This window comes from Pteropus alecto, unplaced genomic scaffold, assembly GCF_000325575.1.
Source record: "Pteropus alecto unplaced genomic scaffold, ASM32557v1 scaffold40, whole genome shotgun sequence".
In the NCBI taxonomy this organism is placed as follows: Eukaryota; Metazoa; Chordata; class Mammalia; order Chiroptera; family Pteropodidae; genus Pteropus; species Pteropus alecto.
In genome coordinates, this window is record NW_006431919.1 from 16680357 (window position 1) to 16705776 (window position 25420).

The 25420-nt window shown below is 42.0% G+C and overlaps 1 protein-coding gene across 5 annotated transcripts in view; it reads left to right on the top strand.

Moving 5' to 3' along the window:
* Positions 1–25420, top strand: part of RANBP17 (RAN binding protein 17) — a 245233-nt gene that overhangs the window by 177337 nt on the left and 42476 nt on the right. For 3 of the 5 annotated variants that reach the window (XM_025043079.1, XM_025043080.1, XM_025043082.1), the window contains 3 exons: positions 4953–5041; positions 12286–12405; positions 14592–14674. In XM_025043079.1, coding sequence (XP_024898847.1) covers positions 4953–5041; positions 12286–12405; positions 14592–14674 — 292 coding nt within the window. The remainder of the gene's footprint in view (positions 1–4952; positions 5042–12285; positions 12406–14591; positions 14675–25420) is intronic. The other 2 variants (XM_006906589.3, XM_025043081.1) reach the window with 1 other exon arrangement.

Consider the following 25420-nt stretch of genomic DNA (forward strand, 5'->3'; position numbering starts at 1 on the left):
TACTCCAGAGAACGCAGGCACCTTTGTTGGTGATGCCTGAGTCATATTTTATTGCTCTTTGAAATACGTTGAAAATATTAACCATCATTTTGAATGGTTCCTCCTCTCTCTACCAAAAAAAAAAAAAAAACAAGAAGCCAACTAGAAAAATGATGGCCTTCGATGGTTATTTTAGTATAATTCTTCTACCAAAAAATAATTAGCCAAGTACTATACCTTTTAATTTGAAATAGAGTTTTTGAAATGAACGTTTATCAACATGGGATTGTCACAGAATTGTAAAACCGAAAAGGATCATGGGGACCGACTTCGTGTTTATAGTCTTGCTGAAATTCTTCACCCGAATTTCTACTCAGGTTAGATGTGTTTTTTGAGGTGTTTTACAAATATTTTTGGTGACCAGCAAGATCTCTGCAGCTTTAAGGTGGCCATTGCTACCCTTTACATGAGAAAGAAGCGAAGTTGAAAACCACCATCTTCATAAAAATTACATTTGTCTCATTTGAAGATTTCATTATGCTCCAAGCCCGTTTTGATGTAATCCCATCTAGTTTGATAGAAACCATCTTCCTAGAGTCATTTTTAATGGTGTTCCAGTGATATATCCCTAAACCAGCAAGTTCTTAACGACCCTGGAAAGTGACTGCTTGATTACACTTTAACGGTATTTGCAAATAAAATCACAAGTAATTAAGGGGAAATCTCCAGGCTTTTGAGCAAGTTTGATGCATGATAACTGCCTGATTCAGCTTCATCTAGAGTAATGCTGTGTAGGCAACAGCTACCGAGATCAATAGCAACGTAATGATAGTGGCAGAATTAAGTGAGTAACCTGAGAACTGTGCCTCAGAATGCATGCAGCTGCCACGAACCAAGGCCACACAGTGCACTCCGCGCTTCCGTCCTAAATGTTCATCAAAAGACGCCCTGCAGGAAAATGGAGTTAGATGCTCTTTATTGCTGATCGTGTCTCTTGCCACATTTATCAGGGAAATTGGATTAGCAGTTGGCAGCTGCAGGTAGACAAGATTCTGCAGTGATTAAATATGCAGCTTGGCTGCATTTGTTGTGACAGACCTTTAGTAAATTCTACTGTAAGCACCATCTGTCTAATTTGTATAAAGAAAACTTGGTGCTTTAAGCTACCCGTAAAGAACTAAATCTGTTGCTTTATCATAAACAAAACTTTTGCACTAAATGCTTTTAAATGTAATTTATTAGGTTAAGGCTATTTTTCTATCACGATGAATAAATAATACATGCAAAAGTGCTTTCAGGTACTTCATTTCGCAAGTACTAGAGATAAAAACAGTTCTGTTTTGTTCTTCAATAAAGTATTTAGTATTCCAATCCACAGGAGGTGATGCTGTTAAAATATCTCTATGAAAATGCCTCAGGACTGCTATATTCATTTAATTTGCAACCCTTACCAGGATTTTCTAACTCCCTATTTATAGATATTTTTCAAATGCGGATTTTAGGATGAACATAAACATTAAGGACCTGTGTTGCCAAATTGAAATACGGTTGCGAGGGGGAGGAAATGCTGCAAAACTCTCAAATTTATAGGTTTGTTTTCTTACTTAGTCCTAATAAAATTGAAGAGAACATTGAATTTTTGTCTTGGGTTTTTCTCTTCAAAGTAAAGGAAAAGAAAGAAAGAAAATGCTGTGACAAATCCTGACTCTGAAGCATTAGTTCAAAATATATGTTCTTCCCTCATATTATTGTATCCATAGTAAACCGTAGTCCAAAATACTCCCCTGACTCATGCATCATTTTTGATTTGGCCATGACGTCATCGGTTTTAAGGAAAAATGAATGAAACTTACCAGAGGAAGAGGAGCAGTTAAATAGGAACCTGCTATCTTTAGTCCCTCCGTATAAACTCCACAATGTTAAATTATTTAAAATCCTTGATTTTCAGCATGCGCACATTAAAAGTTTTCGCACTAAGTGCCAAATGTTGCAAACAGCACTTTAACAGAATGATTTTGCTTTGATCCCTGTAGCAGTTCCTGAATAATTTATCACAGGTTATTGCCTTAATTCTGGAGAGGGATAGAGCAATAAAGGCAGATGAAAACACTCCAGTTGAAACACCTTGGGGCCTGCTCATTCCTCTGACACGGCTCTTTTGTTGGAACTATTTAGAGGTTATTAAGATGTGTCTCCAGAATTAAGAGTATGCTGTAAGGATGAAGACAGCCATCTTAATTCTAAAGACAAAGCACAATGACCCTTCACCTTCTTTTTCTTTGTTGTTATTATATAGTAGAATTATGAGGGTAATATTATAGCTGCCCCCAGTAGTGCCACTACAGTAAAGGGTCTGTCAGACTTTCCATTAGAAACCCTATTTTGGGGGTCGGGGTGGAAGGAGCCGCAGTTCAGCTGCTTCCTAGACCATCCGTCTCACACTTGGCACACAGACAACTGTTCACCACGCCGCACACTGAAGCAGGGAGCAGATTCTCCTCAAGCCATCTGAAAAGGAATCCCCAGGATCAGACACCCAGACCTGCCCACCTCCCCAAAACAACCTCGCTAAAAATATGGGAGCCGCTCGCTTGTCCGGTCAATCAAATGTTGACCAACCGTAGGAGAAAGGCCACTTTTCCGATAAACCCCTTCGTACGCTTTTAAATGAGATGGTGAATCGTGGCTCCTCCTCCCCAAAACTTCAACCAGATCACCTCTCGCCCTCTGAGATTGTTTCGTAGCCGGGTTGAGCTCCTGGCGAAGTTTCCTGTGTCGTGCCAAAACTGGGTATGTTTTGGCTCTCAGGAAAGTATTCAGTGCTGTATGAGTATCTGTGTGGATTATTACACAGATACTCTTGCTGCTTTGAGACAAAAGATATTGCCTGAGCATAAGAAATCCGTTCCTTAACGTTAACGCCACATTTTCCTGCTCATGTCAAATCTTTCGAAAACGTACACTTAGTTATTATGTTGTTATATTCTTTCTCCTCTCTATAGTAACATTCTCTAAAATTAAACATTGATATATTTTCAGTCAATTAGAGCACGTCTATTATCTTCGAAGGAAGAAAAACTTGTAATAAAATCAATTTTAATCTTTTTGTGTAATGAGGATAGTCTAAAATGTTTTGAGAGCCCTTTGCAGCAGACATGAAGAAAGTGAAACTCATGGTCCCTATTGATTAATTTAGAGTCGAATGGTGGGTACCTTATATATATATATGTGAAAATTTAAGATTTTTTTGAAGAGTACCCTGTAAGTGTACGTAATAAAAATAGACCAAAAAGGTCACTTTAATAGAAAGACTGCATAGCTAAATGCTCAAGAGCAGAATTACTCAAAGATGGCTTCTTAGAAGATCTATTTTTTTTTTTTCTAGAGGCCGTGAGAAGCATGGGAAGCCACGAAAGGGGGCAGGTTCCAGGTAGTGAAGATAGGTTACGTAGAAGGCAAAATAGTTTTTTTAAGAAAAATAGCAAGTCACATGAGAGAACTATACAGGAGACTAGCCAATTACAGAAAAACACAGACTGGCGAGATTATGAGAGGGAAAAGAATAAGTCATTTAAAGAAGCAGGAACAGGTCTTCAGGATTTACAGATTCAGAAATTGAGATGACCATCACCCTGTAAACTGTTAGACAGTATAGGAACTGAGTATCCTTATAAACAACTTCCAGTTACAATGAGTCACCTAGTAGGTGCAATGGCAGGAAGATCAGAAATCGATAGACACCTCTGACAGGTTAACTGTTTAAGACTTTGAAATGTTGTTCAGCCAGTAAGGTGAGGGTCATGACTCATTTCCAGGTCCCTAATGATGATTTAAACACCTTCCTAAAGAGGTTTTCATTTTTTACTGAAGCGTGAGGGGGGAATAATCTGGTCAAATGAAAAGTTCAGAGACCATTTTCTGGCAGATATTTCCCCTGAAACAGTATCTTCAGAAGTCGCAGTTGCATATCTCAATTATCCGCCCCCCTTGCTTTGCAGTTATGTTTATTTGTGCTCTTTGTTCTGACATCCTAGCATCTGTTCATGGGTTTTCTTTTTCTCTTCCCAGGCATCAGCCTAAGGACAGCTTAATTAAGCATCCACAGTACAAGTCAGATCTCTTTTAGAGTCAAGTTTTTTTTCTCTCTCTCTTTCTAAAACTAAATATTTATGGAGACGTGCTCTAATTGACTGAAAATATATCAATGTTTAATTTTAGTGTGTACCAAAATGCTCTCGTTGGGCATTTGTACATAAGTTTATTAAACTTATTCCTTACAATGCCTCTGAAAGAGGTACTGTTAGCCCCTTTCATAGATGAGAAACTGAGACTGATAAACTACCGTCCTTTAAGACTTACAGCTAAGGAGCGCGGCTGGATTCAAAATCAAGTCTTCCGACATCGAATATAGAACTCTTTTCTTTACACCTTTTTCTCGCTTGGGGAATGACAGTGCGTCTCTGGGTATGTCACGCTACTGATAGGTTGCCTGGCCAGTTTTATTTTGTCCTCAGTCACTAAGGATATTCCTTTGGGATCTCGAAATGCCACTGTGCTTCCAGGATAGACTCCGAATTGCATAGTGGGGCTGATTTCGTGCGAGCCAGTGTGGTTAAGGTTTGCTATTAAATAATGTCTAGACCTCTAGACCCTGTGCATTTCTGTTTTGTGGAATTATCAATCCTCTTTTATATTTTTCTAATTTGGCATTATTCAGAAACAAAACAGTAGCATGTTCCTACGCTACTGGAATTACAACTTAGCTCAATTTATAAGAATCAAAGTGGAGTTGGTCAGCAGGTTTGATGGTCTGTTTGTTTAAAGAGTCTATGGTTTTCTATAGAAAGGGATCTGAGCGAGACATTTTAGCTAATGAATCAAAATCAGATATGTGGTCATTATTGCCTGATTATTACTCCATCTGCTCTGTGCTCACGTGAAAATCAATTACTGTGTCTCTTTCCCACTGACAGCGTATGTTGATCGGGCTGGCAAGAGATCTTCGAGGGATTGCCTTTGCACTGAACACAAAGACCAGCTACACCATGCTGTTTGACTGGATGTATCCTTATTACACTGTGACAATACCAGCTCTGTGCACAGAGGGATGCCAGGCCCCTCGCTTTCCTTTAATAGTATGGCACAGTAGGGAAGAGGAAACAAAGCTAAATGAACTAATGTGTAATCAGCTAAAAATTACAGCACAGTGGCAGCAGAGCAGATAACTGAGCACAGCATTTGGAGACCAGCTCAGAGAGGTCACTTTTTTGGTGTCATTAAATATTGACAAGTTAATGATCACATCCCCACATGATTGTTTATGTTGGAGTTGGGGGCCAGGGGAGGAATCAGGCTAACATCTTTAACTCAGGACTCGTGAATCCTACCATGTGGCATTTTCGAGGAGGTTCGAATTTCTCCTTCATCTCAATTAGCAGGGCTGAGAAGGTCACCTTATCTCTTTAAGTCTTAATTCGTCATGCTACAGTTTTTCATCATCGTGAAAATATTAGTGGACCTAGAAAGGGGGAAATAAGTGGTCGGAATTTTTCATTTGGTATATGTGTTCACCTTTGCCAAGCCTTAGTACAGACAGCAAAATAAACACAGAGACAAACATCCCCCACAGAAATGTATCATCATAGAAGAGGGAAAAGAACATGGACTTTGGTGTCAGGCGACCAGGCTTGAAATCCCAGCTGTTCATTGACTGTGTAGACCTTGGCAAGTCATTTCACCTCTCTGAGCCTCAGTTTCCTCATCTTAAAAAGGAGACATCCAGTATTATGGCTCATCGTGACCATTGAAATAGGCGACCCAGTTTGTGTAACATCTGAAACGTGCGAGAGTCATGAAAGGTCAATGTTGTTTTAATAGTATTGTTTTATTATTATGTGGATCCTCAAGTCATATAAGTGTCATATCAAGTTTTTCATGCCTTTATGCATGAAATCATCAGAGCACATGAGAAAAATTCTGTAGCCTTAAAGCTATTGTAATTTTTAAGTTCCACTGTGACTCAGTTGCTCCTTTCAAGTCCTTCTTATCCAAACTTCCCTCATAAATTGCAAAAGAAACTTCCTTAAGGCAATCTTCAACTACCGATGGCGCAGTTACGGCCAAAAACGTAACTAGTCGGGGTTCTGGGCATGTTTTGGGGGGAAGTACACATTTTTTAAAATTTTAACGTTAATTCGAACACTGACTTACATTTTACTATTAAAACCTACTTCATCAGATTTATGCGCCCACAGAAAGGTTAGAGACAATGTCATGGAGAATCACGTACGTCCTTATGTCAGGATACTAGATACATGTGCAGAGATTGTAGATTTTAACATGGAAAGTCATACAGTTCTTTAAGCTGTGATTGAGAAACTGGAATTACATATGACCCTTTTATTTCTCTAAACAGAAATAGAAGCTCACAAAGTAAAAGTTTTATTTATTTGAGAAATCATAACATCCTAGTTTTTGCACTTTACATGGTGACCTTGAAAGCAAGCCACAACTCTGGAATGTCGCAGTTAATGTTTCATGTTTTCCTCATCAACAATCTCAACTAAGAGTCAAGGTCAGAACCTTCTCCCTCGGTGTCAAAGAATAGAAATATCTTCCATACGTGGTACTGCCAAAAATTTATAGAACACACTGTAATTTGAGTTTTTAATTAAGGCTGTTTTTCCATTTCCTGACTTAGCTCTTTCTTTTTGGCACCTAGCTAAAGTGAAACTTTTGTCCAGCAGGTGGCAGAAAATAGCAAACAGAAAACCTTGGGATTTAATGTTTTGTTTTGAACTAGAAACCATTGTCTCCTTTTGACCATAGATGCCGATGTTATTAGGGTCAGGGATGGGGGCCGAAGTGTCAGCTATGCAGGAAGCTGTGCTAGATTGCCAGACGGGTGGCTCGGTACGGGCCTTGCTTATAATAATTGAGTTTCAGTAGCAAATCAGCTTCCTTGGGAAAAGGCCAAAGGCTTTTCATAATTGTATTGACAACAAAATGAATATGATAAATGGTGTTCATTCAGTTGAGACAAGATTTATAGTTTTCCTTTGGGCCAGGGATGAAGAGCAAATATTTATAATAATAGTAAGATTTGTTTAAAAGTTACATTATTTGATAATTCAAAAAGCTTTATTAAAATATTTTGAAATACTTTAAGCAGTTTCAGGTGATAAAGTACAGGTTCTTTGCAAAGTATTCCAGTAATGTAAGAATGAATAAGTATATGATTAAAAAAAACATGCATATGAAAGTCATTTATTCTTCCTGAAATATTGATATGTCAAACCGTCAACGGTGATTCCTACATTACGGCTGGGGAAAGTTTATTTGCCTTTTATCCACGTAAATGTGTGTTCTTTAATTTGTTATACAGTCCTTAGCATGCAGAAGAAACATTCTGTAAGAGCACATGTCATCTTAAAGTCAAAATGCATTTTATTTATGGTGATTATTTGATAAAATGCTATTTTAGTGGTTAGCTATTTAATTCAAAAACATTTCTATAAATACTGACTGCATTAACTGCTACACGAACTTCATTGCTCATCACTCTGTCCCTCCAAAACTAAATTGCCTGAAACAACACAGCAACCATGTTGATAAATTGTTTCACTACGGGAGAATTGAAGACTCCCTGATATACTTCTTTGCTCCTATAGTGAGAATGCAACAGTATGAAAGCACCTTACCTCTCAGTGTATGAAGTCACCTTGTTTAAACTTTTCCCAGATTATTCTTAGACTGAAGTATCAAAAATCCAGAGGGAAATTGAAAAAAAAAAAATTAAGGAATGTGTACGAAGCTATTTCTTCATAGTCAGTCTTTTAATGATCGTAGTCTGATCTTTGAGTTCACTGTTTTTCAATCAGGCCATCAGTTCTGTTTGTTAATATGCATAAAAAATTGTACAAAGACAAGCCAAGACCCCGATAGGCCAATACTACCTACCTATCTCTCAGGTCTGTCGTAAGGAGCGAACTGACATATATATAAAGAGCCTCGTACAGTGTCTGGCACAAAGTAAATTCTCTGCCGCTGTCACTTTAGTTCCTTTCCCTAAAATACGGAATGAGACAAAGGAGTCCTGTTTGCTCGCTTACTCAGCACATTTCGCAGGGACCGTGTTAGGTTTCATGAGGGGTGTAGATTACTTTGAATCAGATCCTACCCCAAAATAAGCTTATAGTTTGGTAGAGTCACGTCGATACCTACATTAATGACTATAATAAAATATAGAAGGTGGTAAGTGCCATAACAAAGATACAGATGGAGAGATGGCGTTAGCTGGGGAGTCAGGAACGGCTCTATAAAGGTGAAGATATTTCTTCGGCTCTTATCAAATAGGTAGGATTGGACTATTGGAACTACAAAGTGAGCGCCTTTCAGTTGGCCTCGGCACAGGTTTAGAGAGGAGAGTAGAGGAGATGTTTTTTATAGATACCATTTATTTCATGATTGGAAATGCAGATTGTCTGAGACCCTTGAATATCAGGCTAAGAAATTTAGAGCCTTTTTCCATAGGTAGTATAAAGCAATTGATTGTTTTAATTGACTAACAAAATCAGAATTGCATTTCAAGAAGAAAGTAATCATCAGTATGCTGGACAAACAGAAATAGGGAAGAAAGTAAACTTGAAAAATCACTGTTCGGCAAGCATTTTTTGAGTGCTCAGTGCCAGGCACGAGAAATCAATAAAAGGATCACTTTTTGTAAGAACAAGTAAAACACATTGCTCTTTAGAAGCTCACAAGCGGATGTAACAAATAACTAATAAACAATCAGTGTGTTTTAACAAAGATGTATGCAAAGGACCGTGTGAACATATGAGAGAAAGAGATTGGTGTTTTGGGCAAAAAGAAGAGGCTTCCCAGGGAAGTGAAAGTTGAACTAGGTGTTAGAAGATGGACAGACAGGGATTTGCAAGACAGAAAGGAGAGGCTTCCAGCAGCATTTGCCTACACGCACGAAGGTACCGAGATTTCACATTCACGGAAAGCTTTAAAATAAGCTCCGAGCTGGCAGGCGATTTCTGTTCTGGACCCACATCCTCACACCCTTATCTCCTCGCAGTGTTAACAAAAACTCTCATTGCCTTCTATCTTATGATGCTTTCTCTACTGTGAAATCCCAGAAGGAAAGAATGATGTTTTTACTTATTTCTTGTTCAAGGGAGGGGAGGGGTCCGGCTCATAGTAAGTACTGTTAACTACTGGATGGGTGGATGATGGATGGGTGGATGGGTGGATGGGTAGGTAGGTGGCTGGCTGGCTGTTGTCAAGAAGCAAACTTCATGCTTTTCATTTTTTTCATATTTGACATCTCATAAGGTAATATCGTATCCTAATGCTTTTGATTTTTCATTTATCTGGTGTGGGCCTTAGGAATTCATTGAGGAGACCTAGGTGAAAGCAGTTCTATCTGTGCCCCTCCTACCTAAGGGCGCCCAGTGTCTTCTTCCTGCCCGTATGTAAGTAACCCTCGCAAGCCAGTGGAAAATTAAACTCCTAACGCGGGTTCTGAGGCTCAGCCTGTAATCTGAACCCGGCACTCTCACTCCGAAGCCCTTTTAACCTCCCTGCTTGGTAGACCTCTTCTCTGCTTTCCAATATCACTCATTTTCTCGGTGGCAGTCACCTCTGTCAGAAGCATATTAGAGCTGGCACCACTGTCATTCCACACAGGAAAGGGGGCATCCCCTCAATATCCCCCGGCCTCATCCCACGGTGAACGCAGCGTGCCCTGAAAACTGCGATGGTCCCAGGGCCTTCGGAACGCCTTGGGAAAGGGCTTCGCGTGCTCCCGATAGTCCTAGATTCTGAGATTTGGGTCTTTTCAGTTTTCTGATGAGCCTTCCAGGTGCTTTGCCACTAATGATCATCGAGTTTGTGCTCGTGAAATCTCTTAGTGGAGTGGTTTCTTACCTGTGCCCTCTGCCACTGCTTCGGAATTTTGCTACTCGGAGCATCCCTATCATGTGTCCACCCCGACGCAAGCATGAATTCCCCAGGAATAAAAGCCATGTCTTAGTTACCTCTGGACCCTTGGCCCCTAGCACAGTACTTAGCACGTAGTATCTACCATCTATCAAAAATAACCGTTTTTCTAGTCCGTAGAAAAATAAACAGTAAATTCTCTGACAACAGCCAAAATAGAGTTAATCATCAAGTTCGCTGATTTTATTTGTTTCATTTTCATTCAGCTGAAACCTCACACATATAACCTCTCCCGTCTCTGCTTTATTTCCTTTGTAGTACCTTCTAACATATTGTGTATCTATCTTGTTTATTTTCTGTCTTTTCTTATTAGAATATAAAGTCTATGAGGGCATGGATTTTTTGTTTGGTTCACTGGTATCTCCAGAGAGTCTAAAACAGTGACTAGACAGTTAAAGAATAGGCCTTCAATAAATACTTGTTAAGTAAATTGTTTTAATATTAACAAATGCAGCCTAACATGGTATGTCTCAAGAGAGAAAAGTATTGCTTTGTGTTTTTTTAAGGAGCATGTCACTCTTAAGGTATTAGAGGGCTTATTTTCGTGGAATGTAATGTGAATTATTTCCCGAAGCTCGAACGTGAAATGCACCGTTTAAAAGAATTAAACAGGTAGCTTCACTCAGATAACGCTACTCCTCATTTTCAGGCTAGCAAGTTTACAGCAACGAATGTTTATCTAAATCCACTCTGTGCCCGGTGTGCGCATACAGTAAGTGCCTAGGTCCTGCCTTCAAATAGCGTATAATATAACAGAAGAGATAAAGTGCCAAGATAGCACTAGCACAGCGTACACCTCCACGTGCAGGAGACACGCCCAACCTGTCTCAGGCATGGGAGGGGATGTCAGGGAAGCTTCTCGGAATAACCAACATCTGCACTGAAATCTGAGGGACAAACAGGAATTAATAGGGCATAGTAGGGAAGCACAGGCGTTTGCCCTTCAGAAATGCACTATGCCATGGAGCAGACGGATAACTGAGCAACAGCCCTAATACTGTCTGTTATGGTCAGAGGGCTCTTTGAATGTAGGTGAAGAAGAGATTGACGGCTTTCGACAAAATAGGGAAAGTCTCACGGTGCTGGAGTCGGGGAGCTCGCAGATACAGGGATGGAGACGAGACAGCATCGGGGGCTTTGTGGGGAATTAAGAAGGGCTGAACCATAGGCAGGGCGGGCAAACCAGCAGATGGCGGCTGGAGGTAGGCAGGGGCCGGACCTTAAAGGGCCTGGTAGGCCATACTAAGGAATTTGAAATTTATTCTAAGAGCAGGCAAGAAAATTGTGATCTTTTCCACCACGAGAGTTCAACCGACCCATATCACACAGAAAAGAAACGCCCTTAAATGATTCAGTTCAGCACTTTTCATCTGAAGCAAAAAGACAAGTACGTTGGAAAACGTCGGAAACAGAGAGGCTTAGAGATTAGGAAAACGAGAAGGAAATGAAGGTGATGGTAGAGTTAAGAGTCGTGTTCTGGTTTGTTTTGCTGTAGTTTCAGGCCTCTGTTTTGTATTTGTGGGTCTGTTTGGCAGGGAGGAGACAGACCAGTTACTAACGGGTCAAAGAGCTAGTCGAACTGAGTCAGTTTTCCAGGTTCCGACGGCCTCGGCCACTGGCTTCTCAGAGGCATACGCTCCTTAGTACTGATGAGCACGTTTGAGAAGTCTTCCTTGGATGTAGGTACCTGGGAATACCTCTTAGTGACACCGACTCTGAATAGATTAAAAAATTACCCAGTTTTTCTTCACGCTAATGTGCCCCGTGTCCCCACAGTGGGACCAAGCAGAGCAAATCAACAACTTAAAAAAAAAAAAAAAAGAATGTAGGTAATTTCTAAGCTGGGAAATAGATGCATGGGGTTTATTATTACTGTTTCCTTCTACTTTTATGTATTTTTAAAATTTCATAATGAGCAACATTATTCCTTACATAGTTTGATACCCAAGAAACTCTGATAATAATTCAAATGTTTTTATCCTCATTAACTAAATTTATTTTCCTTTTCTACAATATTAAGCATAATTATTTAAATGTGTTACTTATATGATACTTCAACAGTGTATCTTTTATTTATGGAGCATGCCAAGAATAAAGCAACATAATATATGGGCTTTGTTACAAATAAGAGCAACTCATTTGCCTTCCCAAAAAGGTAGAGCTGTTCAGGTTAGGGAGAGCAGTTTCTAAGATCACCATTATCTACAAAACACGGAACAAATGCGGATTCCTTTTTTTTTCTTTTTAAGTGGCCCTCATTCTCAGGAAACTATTTCTTTTGACCCTTAAATTCTTTAACAGGATTTATGAAAGGTACCCAGCATATCTCCCCATTCTTCAGAGGGCCGTTGAGCGGTGGCATGGAGAGCCAGCATGCACAACTCCCATCTTAAAACTCATGGCAGAATTAATGCAAAACAGGTGAGAGCTGTGGCGGCAGAGTGAGCAAACAATCTAGATGGCAGCAATCTCCGGAGATCCGAATTTGCTGGCCTCGTGTGTGTATATTCAAGGCTTAGCAAGAACCCAGGAATAAAACACGATGATCAGTGAAAGCAATACAATGAGAAATGTCGGCTGAGTTCTTTACAAAGAAGGACTATAGTATACTTAGGTATATATGAGGATTATGGGAACTATAAAAAAATGGAAGACTACAGCCACCATTATTATAATAATCAGAGGCACAAAATGGAGGAAAGGCAGCTATTTTAACTTTTTCTGCTTAACTGCAATTCTGTAGAGTTTTAAAGCAAAAAAAGAAGTTTAGAGGTCTCTGAGTTGAGACGTTTTATTTTATGGAAAAGGGAACTGAGTCACGGAGCGATTCGGGACAGAGTTGGTCTCAGGAGCCCTGGGGATTGTCCTTGCTTTGGCTTCTGAGTTCTTCTTCTGTGCCAAGACACGTGTATGTGGATGGTTTGTGCACTCACACTTTTCATTTAAGTAGCAACTACAGCACCTCTCAGAAATTGCCTAGTTGACCTTATAATCTGCATAGACCAGCGGCGATTCAAAGACTCTGCATACAAGTATTAACGAAGATGTAACTAAAAGAGAAAAACTGCAATAAGCTCATTGGTTTACCTCTTTAAAATATGTCATTGCGAACATGGCTTAGTGCCAAATTACCTGTCACTTAGACATCCTGTTTCATCAATTCCTCTTGGTAAACCGCATGCTGGAAGGGAGATATCCAGACAGAGAAGGAATATGGATTGCAGCTCTAATTTTATCTCTGGGGCCGAGTTTTTCACAGCAATAATTTAAAATTTTTGGAAAAAGACCTGGAGAATAAATGTGAGTACTATTCTTGTGAAAGCTGTTAGGTTTTTTAAAAACCATTCTCCTAGGTGACATAAATACTAAAGGAAAGGTGACATATCAGAAATTTCATCTTAGAAATGTAGTTTTTATTCAATTATAATTTTTTCAACCAGGTAATTGATATTATATAATATTGCTATAATGTTCAATACTAAAGGAAAAACATCATTGCATTGTATGTCGTATTTTCTATGTGCCATAGGTAGATAATTTATATCTAGCACAGTTATCCTAATGACAACCTAGTGAAAATCAGTAATCGCAGAAAATGTTATCTTGTCATATTTCTCTAGAATCTAATATTTCTCTAGAATTACGAATATACATTTCTTTTTTTAATCAAGAATTGTATACCAAAAATCAAATATTCACCATATTCCTAACAAGTTACAATTGCACTTAATTCTAATGCAGTTTGAAAAACCATGGAGAAGCAAAAATTTTCTGTTCCTGGAAAACAAGACTTCAGCAAATGTCTTTGCTCTTTGATATTTCTTTGACCTGGTTTCATATTTTTTTTGCTAATCCTTTTAGAACTGTATCATTATTTCTTGAAAGCACAGCGGCAAGGCGTGTTAGAGCCAGTTGAAGGCAAAGCGATGTAAAAAAGCAGATATCAGTTTGGCATGTCGGTCCTTTGCTCTGCTCATACTGTTCCCCCGCCTGTCAGGAACCAGGGCAGTAGATGTATTCTCGCTTAGAACTTCTGGGATTTGTTTCTCTTTACTTGAGCTGTGTGCAATAGAGACTATAGTCTGTATGTAATTTCATGTTTGAAATCTGCCTGAAGTATCAGGTGATTCATTATGCATATGCGCAGTATTAAAGGTTACCTAGACTTCTCATCTGTCACTTCAGAATTTGTTTTTAAGTTGTGCTTCGGTCGCCGCGGGAGGCCTCAGAGGTAAACCTCTATCAGAGTAGCTATATAAACTTACGCATGCACATCCAGGTTTTTTTAATTCTTGTCAGCCACGTCGCGTGAAAGGAGAAGGCCAAGAGGCCTATGATACGGACATCAGGACATTCTTCTGACACGTAAAAAGCGAAATCATGGAATCGGCAAATGAATGAAAATAACTTTTCTTAATCGTCCTAGTATGCGTAATGAGAAAATTAGCATACATATTTTATCGACATTTATTTAATGGAATGACACTTCTTAAAAGTGATAATTGTACTGCTGCTGCTTCTAATAAATGAAAATGCTAAGCATTTAAACCTATATTTGGTTTCTTTATCTACGCGTATAGTCTAATTTTTTTTGCTATATTTCTTAGATCCCAGCGTTTGAATTTTGATGTATCATCTCCTAATGGAATTCTTCTCTTCAGAGAAGCTAGTAAAATGATTTGCACTTACGGTGAGTATCTTTTTCCATATTTGTCTCTGCAATATAACTTTATCTCTTTGGAAGAAAGAAAGATGTTAGTTATTTTGTTATTTTGAACTTCATATCTATATGCATTTGCGACGTGGGTAACAGGAGCGCAAAAAGCCAGGTAGCTATCATGTTGGCATCAGGAGAAGTAAGCAGCGTGCCTTTCACTACAAATCATTCCTGACCAACCTGATGAATTTCTTTTGGATAAAATTGCAGTATAAGTATGCAAAGGGAATACGCTAGGAAGAATATTGAAAAGTTATGGCGTATTCAAAATTGCTAAAAGTTACATCAGGGAGTTTGCTATCTTGGGCTAAGGAATGCTGAGACCAGTATGTCACCAGTACTGAATTTTGGAAAAAAATATCCTGGTAAAGAGCAGTAACTACTGTAATATAGGGACTTTGGGGCATTACACCCCTGGAATCGGGGTTCAACAGTAGAGACCGTCCTATTCAATTATAGTCAAAAAATGTGGTTAGTGGTTCGAATCGGGCCTTAGAACTACCATAAACCCTAATACGTAACAGTTCCGACAGCTTCATCAGAGAAATTCTCATCTCTGCGACCATCTCCGACAGCTTCATCAGAGAAATTCTCATCTCTGTGACCATCCTGTAGCCAGGCAGTGGGGACAGGATGGCTCGGTGTCCTCGTTCCCCACTCTGCCACTCACGGGACACCGACCGCGCCCTGGGCCCTGTGCGTGTGCGTCTCCTCGAGAGATGCCGCCTCGTGCCCCCTTCTTTTTCGCCTGTCTGCTCTCACTTTCCCAAATCAGTAGTCAACCCCAGACATACTCGGTCCCAAAAATTGCCTGTGATTCTCATATTTCCTTTTGAGTGCCTATAAACAGATTTTACAAAATTCCGTAAAGCTCTTTTATTTTGCGCGCGCGTGTGTGTGTGTACGTTAAAAGGATATTACTTTTTTAAAAAGTAAAAGCCTATTTTTTTAAAAAAAAAAAAGCAGAAAAACAGCTTTAAATTGTTTGTACTTCAATTCAGAGCACATTCTGGGGCTCTGATCTGTATACATTGTAGGTAGGCCTCGGTCAAAAATGCGTAGTTTCAATCGTACATTTGATTTTTAGAGTTTGAGATTGTAAGTGTATGGAAACTACAGAAATCGCCTAATTAAAGACGGTAAACTTGCCCTCTCTTATTTTCATCTGTACCAGCAACTACATTGCCACAACTTTTGCATCTTTTGAAAATGGACACATTAGAATCATGTAAAGTAGATATGTTTTGCCTCCTAAAGGTAAAAATGGACCCTTTTAAAATATCCTCAGTACAGTTTGCCATATTTCCGGTGTATACTAATTCTTTTAGTATCTTATTCTACAAAGATATATGTCTGAACCTTTTTCTAAAAGCATGGTACCTTAGAAAAAGCATACTTCGGGGAGACGAAAAGACCTGAGTACCAGTCCTAGTACCAACTCTTATAAATTCCACAATCTTCAGCGAAGACACTACACCTCTTCATCCTTAGTTGTGTCTCATAAGTAAAATTAAGAATACGGCTGTCCCTCAGTGTCTGCGGAAGATTGGTTCCAAACCCCCACGGATACCACAGTCCCCGGATGCTCAAGTCCCTTGTGTAAGATGGCGTAGGATTCGCGTGGAACCTGTGCTCGCCTATGCTACAGCACGTAGGCTTCGTTCGCGTGGATGCAGCATGGTGCTCGGCACGTGACAAATTCAGGTTTTGCTCTTTGGAACTTTCTGGAATTTTTTTGTAGATCCACGATTGGTCGAATCCACAAGTGCAAAACCCATGGATGTGGAGGACCAACTATAGTGACTAGTAGTACCTACTGATCTCCGTCCCTGTCTGGTGAGAATTACAGGTGGTTGGCTGAGCCGGTCTGGGTGAAGCACTTGGCACCGGCCGGGACGTGGCAGTGGTACTCGGCGAATATGCCTCTCCTTGGTCCAGAGCTGTCCCCTGGCCCTCGAGCCAGCTTTCCTAGGACAAGGCTTCACTGACCACGCCACATTTTTGCTCAGGGATGCCTCCTACTTGAACCACGCTGCTCTGCTGCCTTCCGCCTAACAAATGCTGAGTTCCCATTTCCTCGCTTTTTAAAAGGAAATACTATTCTACTACTTTCCATTACGAAACAATGCACGTGTAAGAATGTCTTAGTAGTCAGTAGAGCTTTAACTCTCCGAATCTTAGATTCCTGTTACCAGTCCTAACTGCATCTTTCGTTCCCCTCTTTCTGGATCCAGTTTCCTTCACTAAGTGTAATTTTTCCTTCGGGGCTCGTTCATTGCTGCAGTGGGGCCGATAAGAGCAGTGGTTTCTTCCTCTTACGGTGTTCCTGGGTCTCTCTCTAGCACAGAATGTGTGTACGGCAGGTGGCACCAGAAGGAGTCTGAGAACAATGCCAAATCCATGGGCTTCAGAAGTTCCCTGTCTTCTGTCAGGTTGTCTGACGTAGACAGAGGTATCGCAGCAAAAGGTGAGGAAGATGGCTGTGAAAGGGTTACGTAGGAGGAGGAACAAGAGGAGAGAGACGGAGGAAGAGAGGAAGGGAAGGGGGAAGAGGAAAAAACCTTCAACGCAGGTGGTTATGAGGATTCCATTAAAATATGCATGAAAAGCCCTCAGACCAGTTAGCTCCTGTGATTATCTCTGCGAAGACACCGAAGCTCGTGGAGGTTAAGAGATTTGCCAGGCACTGCATAGCTACACGTGGATGAAGTGGAACTTCATTGACAGCCCGCGTGACTCCACACACGTGTCTCCATATTCCTCACTGCCGCCCGGGAGTGCCGAAGGAAGATGGTGCCTTGGATGTGTATGACGAAGCACCGTTCTTTTTTTAAGTGTGGTGATCGCTATCCTAAAACTGAAGGGAAACCAAAGGTTCAATGGAAAAATGTCCTTCAACTTTGTCACCAGTGACTTTGACACATGCACTTTACATAGAATGATAGAAAAACGTTTCTCAGCCTTCGCTGATGCCCGCACTGGCCCCCCATTAGCCAAGCCAATGTCGTCTGTCTCTCCCTTCCGTAGCACTGTAATCCCCCACACTGTCACCTCTGGAGATTCTAGTAGCTCACTGGAGGTCGATCGTGGGGTGCCATCCAGGAGTCTGGAAGGTGAGGGAGACAGTGACTGGGAGGATACAGGAGAGGCAGCCTATTTTCTTTGGTAAGCCAAGCTGAAGGAGGGGGAAGCCCGTGGAGGAAAGAGGCCGGAACGTTCTGTGATCCCGTCTGTCCCCGTCCTCCCTGGGTGTCTTCCTGGGTGTCCTCACCTCTCCTGGATAGCATTTGGGTAGTCGGTGATGGGGCGGTGTCGGGGGGAAGCGCTCATTGCCAGATGCACCTGGTTGGTTATGTATTTGTGGCATACCTCCACCTCCCTGTTCAGTGAGACTGGCAGAAAAAATAATACTTTTGATATGCTGTTTTATTTATCTACATTCTGTCATGATATACTTTGATGTAAGTTTTTAATTTTGCTTCAGCTCTCAGCTGCTCTGGCCGTTACAGCTTCGGGTCAGCAGCGAGGTTAGCCACAGTAGCACAAAACAATTTCCTGTTTGTACAGCCCAGGTAACATTTGGATGAGGATTAAATTTTACCACATTTTCTACTAGCCCAAGCCTATTATTTCTAATGAGTTTTAAATTGCTTCAAGAACATGTATTTCAAAACTTAGTGCTATGATCCGTTCAGCCTGAGCAACTTAATAAAAGAAATTCCTTTCTTAAATTTTTGGTTAAAATGTTGCATGCGGTGTAATAAATGTTATTACTTTGGAAACCTACTTCTCAGTTTTAAGAACTGGATGTTTTTTATGCTCAGTTTCCATTTGTCTAATCTCTTCTTCCCTTTGCCTCTGGGTAGTGGTATCTTTAGTGACATCTGTTGGTTAAGGAGGGCACAGAAGGGAGAGACAGGGCTGCTTTTCATAAGACTGGCCAAAATGGAACTGATTTTATTCCTGCCTAGGCACCCGATTTAAGAAAGCTCAGTGCATTAAAATCTGAACTTTAAAAATGAATAGAACAAGCTGTGATTAATCGCTATAGGTAAGAATTTACATCAAGGTTCTTTTAAGCAAGATGGGCTCCAGGTGCATTTAAGGTATGACTTAATAATACGCACGAACCGAATTTGGGAAGTAAAGTGCAAGCCACTGTTATTTACTGTGACCTAGATTACAGACCAGAGGTTTTCACACCGGGTTTTACAGAGCGCTAGAGATCTGTGCGAGGGCCACAGAGGCCCTGCGGAGGGGGGGGCGGTGGGACCCCACTGCCACTCGGACCAGGACCACCCAGCTATGTAGTTGCACTAGATTTGTTTTAGAAAAAAAAAAAATTTATATAAAAGTGCTTGAAAACTACTGGCATGTATTATTAGAAGTGTTGTAGGAATGAAGAATTATAATTGTACACTTACACTTTAATAATTACAAAAAGATAGAAGAATGTGTCGGTCTTGAAATAACTAGAGACTAAAAATGCCACCAGTGAATAACAGTTCTGGAAAATAGATTGTCCAGGAACCATAGATATGGCCTTAGATCTTATCAAAACCTTGGCTGGGAACATAGAACGACAAAGTAGTTTAGTAAAGCTCACAAAAGTCTTGTGAAGGCAGTGAAATGGTGGAACGCCTAGAGGATCCCAGCACCAGGATCCGGTACTTTACAGAAGCACGGCCTTCGGGAATACATAGCACAGCGAGTCCAGGGAGCTGCTGGTCTTAGAGAGTCCCCTTTGCCACCGCACTCATTGGACTCGGCCTATTCTGCAGGCAGGCAAAAAATGTTAAATGAGCTATTTAATAAGTGAGGGTGATCTCTCAGAGTTCGGGGGATTCTTTCATCTATGCAGCTAACGTTTATTGAGCATTTACTATGCGTCTGATGGTGTGAGAGTTACAAGAGCTAGGAAGAGAAGTAAGACACACAAAAAGAATCTCACTGATTCTTCCTTTAAGAAGGTTGAGTCCAGCAGAGGATTCAGACAAGTAAATGAAGGATTCTGATGCGTTTTCCTCACCTTTCTGCTTCAGAAGCGTACAGAGTGCCATAGGAGCCAAGAAGAGGTATCCCACTCAAACTTAGGGCTCAGAGAAGGCAGACAATATTTTTTAAATGAATAAGAATAGGGCCCAGAAGCTTAAGAAGGGCATTGCAAGCAGACAGTAACTTACAAAATCATGTCAATATAAAATGTTGGTAAAGATTCCAGAGGCAAAGGGAGGAAAAGATTAGACAAGTGGAAATCGAGCACGATCTGTTAGTAAACTGTAGGGATTTCAAAACTGCGGTAGAAGGTAAAAATCCTTCATTATCTCGTTGCTCAAAGATAACTGTTTCGAACGATTTAGTGTGTGCTCTTCCATACTATTATGTGTACATGCGCATATATTTCTTTCAAAAATGGTAACATATAATAATATACTTGGTAATCTGTAATTTGCTGTTTTTTACCTCTATTGTGGCCATTGTTCCATGTTAATACACATGAATCTACCATATCTTTTTGAATAGCTGCAAAGTATTCCATTCGATGGTCCTGTTATACTTTATTTAGTTATTTGCCTTTTGATAAACGTGATCTTTCACCATCATGTGCTGTGGCTCAGTAAGCAGCTTTGTACATTCATTCACCTTTGAGCTCCATTCATTTGACAGCAAAATGGACGTTGAGAGCAGCAGCCACTGCTCCAGACTCAGGATACATCAGTGAGCAAAACAGAAAAAGAAATTATTTAGTTGGTTAGGAGATAATAAGTGGTATAAAAAAATTTTTTTTAAAAATGTCAAGATATAGGACACTAGAATTCTGTACCAGGGGCTAGGAGACAAGTCGCCGTATTGGGCGAAGTAACCAAATGGGCCTCACTGAGACAGTGACGCTTGAACAGAACCGAGGGAGCGAGTCCTGCCGGGGTGTCTTGGGGAGGAGGGGCCCCGACCGAGCGCGTCTGGGGTGTCTGAAGAATAGCACGGAGGTCCGTGGCTGGAGCCACGCGCACAATGGGGAGACTCATAACGAGAGCAGTGGCATCGATGCCGTGTCCCGTAGACGTTATCAGGACTTTGACTCCAGGTGAAATAGAGGGACTTCAGAATGTTTCGAGCCGAGGAATGACACAGTTTGATATTGGCTTTGACCCAGGTGAGAGCCTTGGTCAAAGGGGTTAGTGAGAAGTGGTTGGATTCTGGATATATTTTGAAGGTAAAGCAAATCGAATCTCTCGATGGATTTTATATATGGCATGAGAGAAATAACATAGTCAGGGAATTTGGGCATAAACAGCTGGAAGGATGAAGTTACCATTATCGGGGATGGGAAGGGGGAGATGGCTGTGAGGGGGATCAGAAGTTCCATTTCGGTCACGTCGAGCTTGAGGTTGTTGAATGTGGAGTTGGATATATAGTCTAAGGTTTGGAAGAACGGTCTGCCGTCGAGAAATAAGTATGAGAATCATTGACTCTTACATGGTACTTGAAGCTGTGAAACTAGATGAGATCACCAATCGCTGGGGTGGGGATATAATGGAAATAGAGAAGACCAAGGTTTGATTCCTGGGGTACTCCAATATTCGGAAAAAAGAGAGAGGAGGAGAAGCCGAGAAAGCAAAGTGAGAAGGAGCAAACACTGAAGTAAGAGAAAATCAGAAGAGTGTGTGTCTTGGAAGATCAGGCACAAGAAGTTGTCAGCTGTGTCGAGACCCGTCAATCGATGAAGACGGAGTTGCATTTAGTGACAGCGAGATCCTTGGGAACCTGGAGAAGAGCACTTTGGAGTGGGCACAGAAGAGAATCAGAGAAGAAATGATGACAATGAATATAGCCAAGTGTTTTGAGGAGCTTAGTTATCAAGGGGAATAACGTCTAGCAGGAAAGGAGGCCAAGAGCAGGTTTTGTATTTTTTTAATAGAGAGATAAATAGCATGATTTGTATTCCAACGAGATGATCTAATAGCAAAAATAAATAAAGAAAATCAAAATGATTGATAGAGCAAGGGGGACGTTCTCGGTGCTTTGTCCGCAAGTGCTCCGGGAAATGTCATTCGTACCATTAGGTTCAAGATACTACTATAGTATCTTATTTCTTAACACGCACCCCCCCCCACTTTTTTTTCTAAGCATTCTTTTCAGGGCACAGAGAGCCACACTGTGACCCCCCTGCAGCCATTTCTCTATTGAAGGAACGCAGCAAAAGCCATCACAGATAAAGCATTGGCTTTACTTCGCAGTAGAAGGAAGTGACATTCCACACCACCCACACCCAGCTCCTCCTCTTTTCCAGGCCTTAGCTCCCCTTGTGTGGATTTACTGGCTATTAGACTGGAGAAGGAACCGAACTGAACCCCCAGGACCACGTATTGTGTGGGTGACTTTTACCGAGCGCTGGGCCAGTTACCACGATAAGCACTTTGCAGATGCCCTGTTATTATTACAACTCCTGTTATTATCCTCATTTTACAGGTGAGGAAACTGACTTACCGAGGATGATAATCCGCTCAGACACCTGGGTAATGAGGAAAGATGTAGGAGTCGAAGCCCGCTGGGTTTCTAACCGCGTGTTCACGCGCAGTGTTCACCTGCCCTTAGAATATCGCCGTGTTCTGCAGCTCCCGGCTGAGGCCCGGGCAGGAGGCGCTTCTCTCTGAGGCGGGGAGCCTCGTCTCAAGGGGAGGGCGTCGTGGCGTCAGCCACTCTGGGAAGAGGTAGTCTCAGGTGGAAAAAAACATTTTTAAAAAATTAGATCTGAAAGTAGAGCTCAGATAAACAGAGAAGGAGATTTTGCATCTTTATTTGCATATCCCTCTCTGAATGTGGATGCTGGAAGCAAACTAAAAATAAAAAACAGAAAGGCTTCTCCGAAAGGACCGAGAATAGAGGTTAAGAACAAGGAACCCAAGCAGCTGAGACAAGCTAATCTCAAGGAAAGTGTTTCCAACAAGCCCATTTATCCATATCTATCTACATCCGGAGCCCTCTGCTCATTTCCCAGTCTGTTTCCCTTGTTATCTGGTGCGATCTCGTCGACTGCGGTGGCACCTGCGAGGCTGAGCATGGCTGGTCCTAGACTTGACCTCCATTCCCGCACGGCCGCCTCCGGCCAGGTTCGCCAGGCGGTCCTCGGCGTGCTTTTCCCGAGCCCCAAGGTGGCCTCGCGGCATCCGTCTTACCCGGTCTGATGTCGAAGATGTAGCAGCACCTCATTTTCCCGCCTCAGTTGTGGCAGGTGTCAGAGGAAAACAGTTATAGATTTCCTTTTAATTATTACTAGACATTTTTTTCGATTGATTGGGGTGACATTGATTAATAAAATCATACAGGTTTCAAGCGTACAATTCAATATCACATCATCTGTATATTGCACTGTGTGTTCGCCACCCAAAGTTAAATCTTTTGTCACCATATCTTTGACCCCCTTTACTCTAATCTGCCCCCCACTCCTTTCCGTCTGATAACCCCTGAACTGTTTTCTGTGTCTGTGAGTTTTCGTTTGCCTTGTTCATCTGTTGCTTTCGGTTTTATATCCCGCATATGAGTGAAATCCCACGGTTCTCAGCTTTGTCTGTCTGACTGACTTCGCTTAGCATGCGTGATAATCTAAACTTTGAAAGTTTCTTTTATTTCACTAACGAAACTCATTTCTTTTTGTGCTGCTACAATAATACCAAACTGGCAGCTGTCGCTGGCTTCGGGGGCTGCCAGCCTGGCGGTGCTCTCCCTCCCAGGCTCCCATCCGTGTAATATGGACCTCCCTCTTAGGAAGAAGGTTCTGGGGAGGAAGGAGGTGGGCTTTTCAGGCGTGGGGTGGAGCAGGGAAGGCACGGAGGGTTGTCACACACGCAGAGGAACATCGGACCCCAACCTCAGCCCCGTCACCTTGATCTACAGTAATGTAAGTCTAACTGCTAGATTTTAAGCTTTCGAGGGCAGGGCCAATGCTTTCAGTAAGTATCGTTGAATAAAGCTGGACTGGAGTGAATAAATGAGGATTTAGCCGAACCTCCTCTTCCACAGTCTTTTGTAGCCATCACGGAAGGTCGCGGAGGGAGGCACTTGAGCACAAGGAAATAGTTTCCTTTTCAGAAGTATTACTCATTCTACTTTTGCAAGGTCACGATGGTGTACTGTTAACTGTTTTAATTTAGACAGATGTGTCTCAAGGCGTCCGAGACAAGGCATGCATGCTGAACTGCAACTTTAACAGGGAGGTAAACGTGGTTCTAAGTAATCGATCCTTCTTGCCGATAGGTTATCCGGTCCTTTTTTCTCCCCATCACTATTCTTGGACTACCTGTTCCATCTTTGGCTGAAGAATATGGGACCTTTACTTCCCCCATAAGGATGCCAGCAGTAAAAGGTCCCAAAAGATGACCCAGTTTTCTCTCTGTGACGCTGGCCTCCCTGACAAACCGAAAATGTGTAAACCACCACCACCATCCCCAGTTGTTCTAGCTCTCTCCGTCACGTGTAAGCAGTACTTTTCTTTCCCGAGAAAGGGAGGGAGGGAGAATGGTCTTTTTTGGTTTATGTTGAATTAGAGGCAAAGGCAGAAAAGCAGCAGCCAAGCACTGCCCTGCCTGGCAGTGCCCCGCTGCCTCAGCCCTCCGTGCCCGTGCGTTCTGGCTACTGGAATGCACCCCTCTCCTCCCTGGCTCACCTGGGAAGCTGCAGTCAGTCCTTCAGAAGTCACCAGGTCTGAGGTGGCTTTCCCCGCCATCCTCCTGCCCGAGCAGTCAGTGTCTTCCGTTCCGTGACACCTTGACACACCTCTCTGACAGTGTTTATCGCCTTTTATGGAATTATTCCTTTACACATTTATTTCCCCCACCAGACTGAATTCCCTCAGAGCAGAGATCTCATTTCATTCATTCGTTTATCCCAGCAGCTCACACGTAGTAGCTGTTAAGTTAGCGCCGCCATATCAAATCGGTATGGAACTTACTATTTATATCTGTAAGGTAAGTTAGGCTGAGATCGTGAGAGAGGGTACAGAATTTGGTACAGAGTAAATTCCAAGACATGCTTCGGCCTTCCAGACAATGGTTTTGTCATTTAGAGGTGTAAATTATAAGCAAAGCTACATGGGCTTCTAAGGACACAGAGAGGAAAACCTGCCTATGGAAATGGTTCAGCGAAGCAGACCACGGGGAGGAAGCCTTCAGGGGGCTGGTGCTGTGTCGTATGCTCTGCCGGAAGGACTGGGCTTTCTTGAGCTCTTCGTGCACGTGTGGTCGCCACGCTAAACATCTGTCGGGAGTCAGACAGTGGGAGCCAAGCACTCTGACACTTATGGAATAGGGGATTTATTTTAGGAATTAGACCTCGCGCAATTTCAGGCAAAGATGGGGAAATAGAGCCAGTGGGGAGAGTCGGAAGTTCAGGAGTATCACTGACGAGCCCTCCTGACATGATGGCGAGGACGGACGGGTCGGAGCTGGCACGGCCTCGGGAAGCTGCCCACGTCCAGCGGCTGGAGTGGGACCGTGCCGGGGTGTGGGGCAGAGTTCTGGGAGTCGGCGAGAGGCCGTTGCTCCGCGCAGCTGCAGCTCTGTAATTTCGCCTCCGACCACTTGGTAGTGAGCTCAGGTCGCTGGTCAGCACGGCTGGTCGTTCCGGACACGGAGCAGGACAGAACGAGGCCTGAAACTTCGCGGCCTTTCCCCGTCTCACTCTGACTCTTTGATCACAATGACCTTAAGAAAGTCATGGCTG